We start from the raw sequence: 13,388 nt of genomic DNA on the forward strand, positions 1-13,388 counted from the left end.
TTCCTTGACCTTATAAAATGTTTGACCTTAAATGTCTGTCAAAAACAACCCAACTTTCAGTTCATTACTTTGCCAGAAATTTGGAATAAATTGAAAAAAGACTCAAGATTCAAGTCCACTTATTCAAAATTACTTCTTTTAACTATTAAAGATATGAAACACTACACTATACACTGTATATACATAATGTTTCTGTGTCTGTATTTTAATACTGAAGCTGGTCTACTTTGTATTCTTCAAGGCAGTTAGAACTATAACAATGCACCTTTTTTATAAGCTGACTAATCTAAATCTGCCAAATAACTACTCACTTAAATTGCAACACATGATAACACTCGGGAACGTTTTTCTAAAACCTTGGCAGTAAACAGTTTTTTATGTTATTAAAATGAAGTGAATTGTTGTAATGTGCTAACCTAGAGTTAAATCTGAGTTTCTCAGGCAGATGGAAGAAAGATGACACTAAAGAAAACAGTCATATTTGTCCCCTTAATTTGAGTTGAAACCTTTTTGAGCAGGATCTCAAAAACACACTGACATTTCTAGCTTTATAAACAACATTTAGTGTTTTCATAGCACAACATGATTCACTGTTGGAGATGAGTTGACTTAAAACAAGTAGTTCCCTCTTCCTCATGAAGAGACTATACAAAGACAACAGAGAGCCATTTTACTCTTATAAGTAGACCGGAAAAAAGCTTTTAATTGACACGAGGGGGAACATGAAGTGGTCTGGTCATTCCCAATTAGAGGCATCCCCACCCGCTAGCCTTGCTTTCGCTACAGACCAAATAGGTGCCTAATTGCCTAGCTAAATGTAATTAGAACTTAATAGCTTAGAGGTAGTCGGACATCTAGCCTAATTCAAGGGCAACGCTTAATGAGACCAGTTGGAGACTGGGAGTAAGTAGTTCATTTGTCATGTGAGCATCATTTTTTCTCCTGAGGTCTATATTGACCAACTTTTTTACGTGTAATGTTAGCTTGTTAACTGTGAGCACATTGACATGCCAATGTTAGCTTTGCGACAAGCTAAATTTGCAGAAAACTACTGAACTGGTTTTATTGAAACTCATTCACTTTTGTAGGGGACTCAATTATGGGGATGGATCCAGGAATATGTTTTCACTTCTTCTATTGGCGGCTGGCAACCAAAAATCAAGGTGCATTATCGCCATCTACTATATCTTCTTCTTCAAACTTCTTACTCAACTCACTATGTTTGACATAAGTACGGGTATTTTCAACATTTTTGTCAAATCTTTGCCTTATAAAACTCAGAGGACTGATATCTGGGAGTTTGTCGAATTTAAGGAGACTGTTGGGCCTTGGATGAGTTATGTGGTCCACTGAGTGTCATTTTACTTCTTGTTTATATCGATTTCTCTGTGAAACGCACAGAAATGGTGTTACTTTGCAAGATATCCACTTGATATGGCTAACTCACACTGCTGATGTAGTTTTGAATACATTTCAGCATAGGCATAGAACTCTGCTGTACTGTTTTTTGTGTGTGTACTTAAATCGTAAAACCTTTCCTTTAAGGTTTGTTATCAGATCTCAATGTTTGTATGATTCTAACATATTGTTTCTGGTCTGGGTTGCAGAAATGTGAGTTCAACATGGATAACCTGAGCAAGCCAGAGCTGCTCACCCTGCTGAGTATCATGGAGGGAGAGCTGGAGGCCCGAGACCTGGTCATAGAGGCCCTGAGGGTGAGCCCAGACAACACCTACACACTCACAGCCTTAAACCACTGCTATCACATCCTCTGTCGGGTTAATTGAACACAGCCTATTCAGAACAGATTGCCTTTGTGCAATGGCTTGAGATGAGATGATTAGCTGTAATTGTGACCCAGAATTGTCTCGGTATCACTCGCCGTAATGAAAGATGAATGGTCGTGAAAGCTGCTAAATGAATGCAATATCACCAAATCTGAGTCAGTGGCTCGATCCCAGAAATGTGCAGAACAATTGTGTGACCACATTGAAAGACTCTGCCCCACTGTTTCTTTCTTCCCTTTGTAATTACCAGCTGATACGTGGTCTCTCTAATTGCCTTTGTTGAATGGGAGCTGACTGAGCGACTAGTTAGCACTAGGTTTCTTGCCAGAAAGGCCAGTGTGATCAAATCCTTGTGTCCATCCAGCACCACCTGCTTTGTGATAAAGGGATGACTGAAGCTGTTTCTGGTTCCTGCTGTTCTTTAGTGAATATTGAAAACCAATGAGGGAAAGGTGCTGCTTGAGTGTAAAAGGTCGAGTAGATTTTAATTCTCTAAGCTTGAGAAAAAACGAGAGGATCTGAGCTCTGTGTCCTGGTGAACACTGCTAAACTATGATGGAATTTTGCAGGTGGTTGGTTAGACAGTACGATATGACAAAAAAGACATTAGTGTTTCTCCTTGGCTTGTGGTAAATTTGAACAGACAGTTTACATTTTTTCACAACATGTTATGAAATATCTTCAAATGTTAGTGTTCTACATGAACACTTACAAAGTAAAGAAACACTAATTACACTAAAACATTGATACCGGAAGTAGAATGGAGAATTCTGAAAGTACAGTAGCACCTCAAACTTGTTCATACAGCCAAAAGCAACAGTTTGAAACAAACTATAAAATCTGTGAGTGTTGAACTAAGCAATAGGAAGGACTACATGCCATCATACTATAGTCTGTTCTCTGTGTGCTACTTCCTGCCCTCATCCAAACAATATGAGATATCTGGTAAGTGACGTTGTAAGGTATGAATCTCCACTCCACAGTATATGAACATGACGTATTTACTGATCAGTCCTGTTATAAATCCTGCTGTCATGAAGGTTTCTGTTTTTGTTTAAACTCTATTAAAGAGGATTGATCGACCTGAGTGATAATTTTTTGTAAATGCACTTTGTAGTCCTGCTGAAGTGCCAGGTGAAGCTGCTTTTTTGCAGGGGCAGGAATTCTGAGTTATTTCTGAACAAACCCCTGCAAGTCCCTCTCTTCGTGCAGCTCTGCATTTAGGTCGGCTTGGCTTGTCCATGCTCCACTTAAAGGCTGTCCTCTCAGACATTTTTAAATAGGCTCTTGTTACGGTGCAACTCATTCACTGTGTTTCACTGGGCTACAGGAGAGGGATGTCCTTGTCAGTTGCTACAGTTCTTGTTTCTCTGAAACAACATGTAGTGACATAGTGTTTTCCTTCGTCGCACTCCAAACATCTTGATGTTCATCTTGCACACAGTTAGTTAATTTTTCTGATTGAGTCTGTTGTTTAACTGCAGGCTTCAGTGTTGCTGGTATTGAACACCATTTAGTGACTGCATCACAGCAGTGACTTCAGGCAATAATTTTGAACATTTTATAATTGTTTACTGCCTGTTTTTTCCACCTTTCTAATTCGAACACATCTGCCTTGCTTAATTTCTGCACTGTCTCTCTCCTTAGCTTTAGTAAAGACTTTGTCCCAATGTCACCTCTTCCTTTTCCCTTTGTGTCGCTGGTATTGGTTGTTCTTCTGTTCCACCCTCACTGCCGCTTCACCCATGTCTTTAAGAGTCCCTGTGGACCTCATATCCCCTGTAGATGGATGTCCTATGAAATAAGCCTCCTCTCTGGTAACCTCATGGCTCTTGCAAAAACACAATGAGCCTGTTTGTTCTGTTGCAGATGAGCCCCCTATCCGAGAGAGGGAGGCCAACAGGAGGAGGGACAGGCTCTGAAGAAGTGGGAGATAAATGAAAAAGAGACAGTTGAGAAAGATGGATTTAGAGTGAGAGGCCCAGATCGTTGGTTCAAATCAGAGCGAAGGCGATTGAGGGTGGTTGAGATGCAGAAAAAGAGAGTGAAAAATGGAGGCCCGACATCATGTCTGACAAAGCGGGACAGTGTGACAGAGAGGATTAAACCTACTCCCCCATCCATCCGCTTTCCAGTTCTCTCCCCAGCTCCTCCCAAACAGCCTGAATAAAAGCATCATCTGGTGGCCAGCATTAGGGCAATCAGTTTCACCGGACACAAATAAAGCTAACCATTCATATTAGCACCTTACAGTGTCACGCACAACCACCCCAAAAGCTTCTGAACCAAAGTTCCATGGCTTGGCACAACTACAACGATTGTTTGTGGCGTTTGGGTGTTATTAAGAGGCTTTGGTACTGCAGAATAATTGGCGTGTGGCTAAAGCTGGCTGAGCTGCCGTATCAGGTTTCATCCTGGAGACAAAGAAAGGAGGCCGTAAGCGGATTAGCCAAATGACAGCGATATCACATGTTTACCGTGGCCGATGGCTACACAAGTCACCCATTCTTCTGCACCAAGAGCTTTCCAGAGGGCGTTCGGAGAGTGCAACTTTACCCAATGCCCAGAGCAGGAATTTGTATTTGTATGGCTTTGCCCAGCGATGGCTGAGTAGCAGCCTGAACTGAGATTATGTCTTTGGCTGGTGGCCATTGGTAATTTCCCACTATCACAAAGAAATCGTTTTACAAAGACGCTATGCTTCAAGCCTAAGCAGTTTTCATTCTGTACACAGAATGGAGATGCTAGATCACAAGGTCTTTCAAATTAAAAAAAAAAAAATGGTCACCAGCTGTCAGAAGGATTGATATATAACCAGTAGGTGAATGCTGTTGGCTTTTTTGTTGTTCAGTGCACAAAAACAAAATCAAAGATATCACTGAAGTTTTCAGTGACAATAATTCAATTTGTCTTTTATGTGATGAGGACACTCAAAGCAGATTAAGAGAAAACCAACCATTCAATATCACAGACTTATGAAGTTCTTATTCTTGACGTGACAGTTATACACTTACTGTAAACTGTACCAACATAGAGCTACGAGAGAATCCCTTTTGAAAACAAGACTCTTGATCTGTTTGGACAAATGTAAAGCCAGCTTTATACTCAGGCTTGTCAGATGTCCTTCTTTTTGAAAATTATTATCTGACATCAGGACTTCACAGCGTGAATGGTCAGCTCTGTGGAGGGGGGGAGCGAAGCCAAGAACTGAAGTCCTCTAAATCAGTTTTCAAGCCCTTTTCATATGAACAACCTTTTGCCACACTGAGTGTCCTCCAGGAGAGCTGTCTGAAAATATATGCTGTTTTCTCTATAGTTAAAACCACCCCTTTGCCTTTTGCACACATGCACACACACTGTGATTCCTCCTTCGTCTTGATCAATCATAAACACTTTGAATTCTGACAAGGTTGGACAACATGGAACTATCTGATGGAGAACAGGCCGGATACATCCACTATTCACTCTTCTGTTTACTCTGCTTTGTTGTCCACTGATATTTTAGCTGCATGTATAGCTTTCTTCAACATCTAGTACTTCTTCAGCCATCTGCCATTTCCATTCCAAGCAGTTGGCGTACAGTTAATGTTTGAGACTAGAAATTGGTCCTCAAAGTTATCGTGTTTGTGCAGCAACAGAGCCAACACAACAAGCAAATGGAAGCTGAGAGGGACTAAAATCTGCACAGAGCTGCTGAGTTTGTTAATGCCTACAGTGGTTGGTTTTTTTGATTCAATGATATTATTTAAAGATATTACCTAATGCAGTTGCAGCATTACAGGAATTTAAATTACAGTGTATGTAGAAAGAAGTGAAAGCAAACATCGCCAGGTCTGCTGTATCTGTTTTGTTGACCAATAACACACAATACTAAGACATGGACAGTTGGACAGTGTGAAACTGGTGGGCAGTTATGTTCTGTGAGTCTCAGTGGGAGACAGATACTGGCGGAGGTGTCCAGTCTGTACTATTGTGAAAATGACTTGATAGTTTGATTTTTTTTATTGGCAAATAAATTACTGAAAGAAAAATGAAAATGCAGCTTTGTGTCCAGCCAGTTACACCAACTGACAAGTCTTAGAGGATTGTTATACTATAGATATAAATATTTAAGTTTTAAAGAAGCAGCCTCTTGTCTCTCACGAGCCGAAAGCTTCACTTTCTAGTTTATTGATGCATGACAGACTTGTGTATCCAACCTTTGTTTTTCTCATTCAAGTCCCTTTAGCAAAGTTACATTGAGGTTGTAAGTTTCACCAGGTTTTGGATCTTGGGAGTACAGATGGGCAGTCGGTTTTTCTGCCCACTTGCGTCCGGCCTCATGCGGCAAGCCTCCTCTGTAGTCATGTGATCTGCCATATGACTAAGAGAGTCCATGATGCTCCTGTCACCACTGGGGCTCATACATGCATTGCACAACACAACACATGCCCCGAGCCATCAGGCTTCCTCTAGCGTCACGTTATCTCCGAACATCTCGCTATTTCAGGCATGCCCTGTTGCTGGGCTTTTCCATATCTCCCCTCCCCACACATACACTCAGCAATTTCTGTCTTCTTCTGTATCTGTGTTCGTCTCTTTTTTTCCTGCAAATCTTAACATTTTGGACATTCTGTCCTCCCTCTCTCTGTCGCTCAGTGTCTCTTACTGCTTTCTGTTTCTATCTGTGCTCTTATCTCTTTGGACAGACTCTGTGGCCGCTCGTTACTCATCATTACTGTCTGACAATCTCTCTCCTTCCATATAAATCTTTGTATTTCTGTTCCCCTCTTGCTGCATCTCTCCGTCGCTCTGGGCTGCACATTTAATCCAAAATATATTAAAAATCGCATTACACTCCCGAGCTGCAATTTCGGTTTTATTTTTTTTCCTCATAGAGAGGAATCATTTTTAAAGCCTTCCAAAGGAGTTCAATTATGTGCTGCAAAAAATGTATGACCCCTTGAATCTGTGGATATTTCTTTCATTTTATTCAAATCGAACAAAATACTGTGCAATGATATCATCCTACCAACCTGACCCATCTTTTTTGGAGGTTGAAATTGAGGTGAAAAAGCCCTTCAACAGAGAAAAGTTATTATTTTCTGTCCGTGCACTGGCAGAATATGCTGGCATCATTGTCAGTCAGAAGCTTCACTATTAAGACATTTGGAATAAAATAACCTCACATAGAGCAAATTATCTGTAATATGTGTCTGAATACTAATATGATTAAATTATTCTTAATTCAGCAACGGTTAAGTAGGCATTCAGACAATTCATTTACATATCTATACATGTCTCTCTTCCTCGTTTCTTGTTCAAAAGAGAGCATGTACAAATGCAAACACACACATAAGCCAATCAGCATCCTGTTCGATTGGCTGCCTAGCAACCAGACCCCCCCCCCCCCCCTCCGACCTGGACCCTCACTCACAAGCTCATGTTTCACTGCCACCCACTGACATGCCACTTAGGAACCAAGACTCAGAGCGTCCATCCTCACCACTGACCCCCCCCATTTCTGGGAAGCTGGCTTCACCCGGACGTCTCTGGAGACTTCATTTCTTCTGACAGTCTCTTTTTTTTTCTGTGCTGAGGTGGTTTTTGATGTGCTGTCAGTCAATTCAGAAGACTGGTTCAATCCCGGGGGGGGTGGTCCGTCTCAAAGTTGAAACGGCATGTCTGAGTGTGTGTGCATGTATAATGGATATAGGACCTATTTAAATGACTGATCAATTTGTCACTTATATTCTCGTATTACTCTATTAAGGGTTTATTCTATAAAATGAAACGTCAGAAAATAGTAAAAAATGTCCAGTTAGGTTCTCAAATCCAAATAGCTTGTTTCATACTGCTAATCCACCTTGTTGGGAGGGGGGGGGGCATGCAGTTTTCCTCAATTAGTAGTCGATAACATTTGCTACCTAAAGATCCTCACATGTTTTGATTTGCTCCTTTTCTTTGTCATGTAAAAAAAACTAAACTAACAATCATTAGCAGCAGCTCTAGTTTCAATTAAACAGTTTACACCTCAATGGAAAATGTATTGCCACTGATTTATTGGTTGCTATTCTATTACCACCATAGCTGAGACTCATGGATTTATTACTCTGTAATAACTCGTCTCACCGCCACATATGCTTCCCTTGACATTTTTCAACACAGGTTACAGAAAACGAAACGTTCTGCAGGCGGTCACACCCAGACCAAAAAGAACTCGTATATCCGAAGCCCACATTAAGACTACTACTGAGGAAACCCATCAAATATTTATATTTGATGGGTTGACATGTCTGCATCTGATTGAAATATAAGACATCGATTTTTAGGGCGAAGATTTCATCACCTACATTATAATATTATTGTTAGTGTGTTTCATCCAACCAAAGACTCACCGTGGTCGATGTTCACCTTTGAGAAGCTTTAATATGTCAGACTGAATGAAGGCTTTTACGTAATTTACATTTTCCCTTCGCCCCGTTTAACGGTGCCCTGAATAGCATTTTCCTTTTTAAAAGCACTTCAGTTGCACTGCATGTGGAACTGGCCTTTAGATTCTTGCTGTACTTCTCGGACCACTGTGTGTGTGTGTGTGTGTGTGTGTGTGTGTGTGTGTGTGTGTGTGTGTGTGTGTGTGTGTGTGTGTGTGTGTGTGTGTGTGTGTGTGTGTGTGTGTGTGTGTGTGTGTGTGTGTTCTCTCTGTAAAATGAGGCGATTGGTGAAGTGCGCAGGAAGTAGGTCATAGCAGCCATCCCTCCCTCTCTCTTAATCCTTGCTTTACTGTAAACCCCCACCCCCCTTTTTTTCTTTTACATAGGCCCATATATTCACTCTCTAGCCTCCCTTCTTTCTCTCTCTCTCTCTCTGTCCATTCTGCACGGTGATGGCTTTTATCTAATGTGCATCACTGTGCGGCGAGTGCATCCATCTCAAACATGGGGGCCCCCAGTGGGAGTCAAACCCCCAACCCTGGCTGTGATCAGCGCTGCGCTCTGTACTGGGAGTTGGATGTTCTTGTCAAGTCGGACACCCGCCTGTTCTGTATGTGTGGTGTTTCACAACAAATTCAATGAAAAAATGGAAGGAATGTAGGAGATTTTTTTCTTCTGGCTGATCATTCATCACAAATTAATCCACAGAGCCGTTAGAGTTGTCTTTTGTATGAGGGAGGCAGTGTGGTGATTTTAATTGTTATTAAAATAACATTAAATCTGCCTGTTTGGAATTGGCTGCTTACTCGACCTATGGTAATGAAACTGTTAAAGCGGTATGCAGTTAAGTGCCAACGCTGCTGAGCACTAGTTGGCTGTTTATTTAAACTTTATTAATATTGAATATATCACATGGCTAGATTGCAACACTTTAGACACTACACCTCCTTTGGCCCCTAACAACACTGCAGATGAGTTGAGCGGTGAAATAGATTTTACTGTCAAAATTCTGATGTACTCTATAAAACTGAGAAACACAGCAAATCATGTTAGTTTGGAAGATAGAACCATAAAACCCAAATTGATTTCCTTTCTGCTCAGATTTGAAAGTTTCAGACAGAGGCTCTGAGAGCTCAACACACTGACACATTTAATAGACATCATAAGCAAATTAAGAAAATGTCTTGGGGACTGGGGATGCAGAAAAAGTAATGAACCTGACTCTAGTATCTTCAGTGTGAATCCATAAATTGAATTACAGGCATGTACCAGTTTATATTTGCAGTGGGTATTTTGTTCTATTTGGTTGCATTGTATGTATTAGAAGTGCTTTCCTTAGTTGCATTGTGTTTTCTTCAATTTGTGGTATATTTTAAGTTGCAGTGCATTGAACTCTCAGGGCTGCGGTAGATAAGGTGAAATCCTGCAGCTTTAGCGTCCCTGCTTATCTGTGATGCTCGTAAGGATTTAGGAATAACTTGGCAAATAGTTTTCCAGAACTGTCAAGTCACCATTAATTTGAAATGCTTCCCTCTCTGCTTTAGCTTTAATACGTCTCCCAGGCTAAAGCTGTAAATGTTTGTCAGCCTCCTATTCAGTTACACATCAGCACCACTGTAAGTTACAGCTCAGGTATATACAGGTATATCTGTCTATATACTGGAGTTGACCAAATGACAATAACATAATATATTTTGGTGCAGTACAACAGCACACTGCTTCAGAAATGACTGTAGACTTCAGTCAACACTCCCCAACCCAAAAAAGAAAACCTTACAGGTCACACAAAGTTGTTATTTTGTCATTTTGCCTAAACCTTTGCACTCCATACATATTAAACACACAACTGATGATTTGAAAGAAAAACAGAGTTTGATGTAAAGTCATACATCCGGAATTAGGCCAGGACATGAGTGCAGTTGTTTTGCCAATTGACTTACACAGGGAATTTGAGCCCACAGCTCTGCCAGTGCCATAACCTTCATTAGGGTTTAATGCAGGACTGGTGTTTTAGACTGCATGAGTTTTAGCTCGATGGAGGTAATACATGTATGTGTGTCATCTATGTGCAAGTGTTTCATGAAGCAGATCAGTCCACAATCTCCCTGTTCCACTTTTCTGCCTCCATTTCTCAGGGTTTCACGGTCAGTTGATTTGATGACATGGCTGCAGTTTGATGGGCGCTGTGTCACGAACACTAACAGACACAAGTACACACACAGACACAGGTACACACACAGACACAGGTACACACACAAGCTCCAGTGAGATACTGAATGAAGTGAGAGATGGTGGTGCAAACAGAAAAATAACTCTGCGTGACTTTCCTGACACTTTCCAAAGATTTCAACACACGTAGAGTTTGTGTCTGTAACATGAGGTGTGTTGGTGTCTTTTAAATGACCTTGTGCTAGTAGGAAGTATTCACGTACTTGTGAGAGGTGTGAATGTGAACTGTGAAGACCTGGTTTGCTTTTTCTCTGTCAAGTGTGTGTCAATCGGTTATTTTGTGCTGTAAAATGACTGACTCCTGCCTCTGAGATGTGATGATTTGCCGCAGTGTGTTTTTTTTCTCTGTTTTTCTTTTGCTGTAAGCTGAATGTGTTTTGGTTTTTGGTCTGTTGGTCAGACACGAGGTTGTGAAGATGTCTATGTGGGCCCTTCAACTCTGCATTTTTCACTTCATTTCTGACATTTATGGAGTTAACAAATTGACAAACCCAGAAAGTGATCGAATAGTTATTTGTCTTAGTCGCAAGAGAAAAGTCTACTTATTGATGAATCTCTATTGTTTCACGACTCCTTGACCCTTTTATTAGGCATCTATATGATCTACTGCAGCTGCCCTGCCGCATATTCTTCTTTTACGAATCCTTCATTGAGCAATTTTTGTTAAAACCTTACAAGAGGATGCACTTAGTGCTGGTGGTGCACTGGTCTGATTTATATTTAAATGTGTTTTTGAAACACCTCTCAGCAGAATATAGTCTTGTTCCCCCCCCACTGCAAATAACGGCCTAAATATGATGAAAACTGAAAAAATTGACCACTAGTCAAAATTGAGGTTCACTTTTTACAGGTGTACATAATAAAGTTGCCATTGAGTAGGGCCGGGCAATAACCAAAAATGTACTGAAACTGACATTTATCTTGCTTATGTCGGTTAATTTGGTTAACCTGCATTCACCAACTGTCAGGTTTCCACAACGTTCATTTTGCAGCGACGGCCAGTGTAGAAATACTTTTTATTAATTGTAATCGAGTTAAAAATTGAAATTATGGGGATGTAATTTGAATCATATCGACCAGCCCTACAAAGAGCTCAACCCCAATAGAAGGACAACTCTAGGACACACACAGTGTAAATGTGCATTTCTCACACACTTTCTTATTCACTTTCCCACATCCAGCACTCTCACTCCTGAACAGTGCACTTTAAAGTGTGTGTGTGTGTGTCTGACAGATAGAAACTAGAATGTAGCTATAACTTCTGCCCCCAATTGTTTTACAGTTTTTTTATATTTTCAGTTCTATTCTCTTCTTCATCTTTTCTATACATGAAATAATGTGTTGTTCTCTGTTCAGACTTTGAACCTGCTTTTCTGCTGCTGCTGTTGATGTTGATGATCATGATGATCATCTTCATCATGTAGCCAGAGGCTTCAGAGAGGAGTGTGGGAGTTTTCAGGCTGCAAGAACACAGCAGATACAATTTTGCTGGTATTAGACATTTCTTAATAATCACATAGTAAACCTATTATGTAACTATTGCTCAATAGTGGTGAATGTGAAGGGTCATAACAGTACTGAACACTTATTCATTTAAAATCAAAATGTGATCTTGTGAATTGAGACCTTTTCCGCTTCGGCTCTGCATTTCATTTTTAAATTGCTTTTAAATTGAAGGTAATCTCCGTATTTCTTTATGGCACAAAACAGGATGAGAAGCCTTTCTTCCAAAGTAAAGTTTTCTGAAACATTTCAGATAACAAGCTTAAGAAGATAAAGCTTTCTGTGTATATATACAGTATTGCTACATGCTGATCCAGGGTTTGTGGATAATTTATATGCAATAACACTAGCAGCTCCACACGAGGAGTTCTGGTGTTCAAGACGACGGTGTCATTTCCATTTCACAACTAATTTGAAAAGGATTCTCTGAAGGAAGAGATTTGCCAACAGATAAAGTTGCTCTTTATGTTTTAGTCCTTTCAATAATGGCCTTTCATTTTTTCTTTTCAGCCCTGAATAAAGGCCCGATCTTTTACTTCCTTTGTGCTCAGAAGTGTAATTTTTAAATACTATTGGCAGACTCTTAAAAATAGACAGGAAAAGACGGAGGGAGAAGTGTTCTGGGTCATTCAGCCTGCAGCTGTTACTGCACAGGTGAAAATGTTCATGCTCATCCCTGCTGAAGTGCCCTTGAGCAAAACAATGAACCACCCACCTGCTGCATAGAGTCCGATGGTACTGAGTGTGTGTCACTGAGCAGTTTGCCAATAAATCAGATTCCTGGAGCTACTGCGTGAGATGGTGACAGAAAGATGGCGGCCGAGTGTGTGAAATGAAGGCAGTGGGTGAGTGAGAGGCTGTGAGCGGAAGAGACGCTCTGATCCAAATGTCAAAGACACTCATCTGACTCAGTCACTAAAATCAACGGCTCTTCGGGCCAAGATGTCGATGTTGTGGGTCGATGCCAAGCAAACACAGGATGTTAGAGAGACTGCACCAAGGATGTTAAGCTTGTTGGTTGGTCGCTGAGTCGGCTGGCTGGTTCCACCTCTTTGATCCAGACTGTAATATCTCTTTTGGATGGATTTCTAAGAAATATTTTAAGACAGTCATGATCCCTAGAGGATAAGTTCTACTTTGGTGAAAATTTATGGTGAAAATTAGTCCTGATTATGTCATTATTATTATGGCTTTCATCTGAGTCCTTTAACACTGGTTAACGTCCCTAGTAAACATTACACCTAAATGTAGCAACACACTCTCTGGACGGCTCTGGTAACAGGAAATGTCAGCCTACAGATACCTTGAGTCATCATGACAACAAAATGCCTAAAGTGTGGCTGTTTTTACATGAAAGTTCCACCACCAGGACGAGCAGCAAATGTTCATGCAATAGGTGAGAGCAGGGATCCAAGAGCCGAGGGGATCATGACAATCTTAATGAAGCTCGTGATAA

The 13,388-nt window shown here is 40.7% G+C and overlaps 1 protein-coding gene across 1 annotated transcript in view; it reads left to right on the forward strand.

Moving 5' to 3' along the window:
- Positions 1–13,388, forward strand: part of cttnbp2 (cortactin binding protein 2) — an 84,697-nt gene that overhangs the window by 4,398 nt on the left and 66,911 nt on the right. Inside the window, exon 2 of the mRNA XM_020079018.2 lies at positions 1,608–1,715. Within this exon, the coding sequence (XP_019934577.2) occupies positions 1,608–1,715 (108 nt within the window). The remainder of the gene's footprint in view (positions 1–1,607; positions 1,716–13,388) is intronic.

The sequence above is a fragment of the Paralichthys olivaceus genome, chromosome 7 (genome assembly GCF_024713975.1).
Source record: "Paralichthys olivaceus isolate ysfri-2021 chromosome 7, ASM2471397v2, whole genome shotgun sequence".
In the NCBI taxonomy this organism is placed as follows: Eukaryota; Metazoa; Chordata; class Actinopteri; order Pleuronectiformes; family Paralichthyidae; genus Paralichthys; species Paralichthys olivaceus.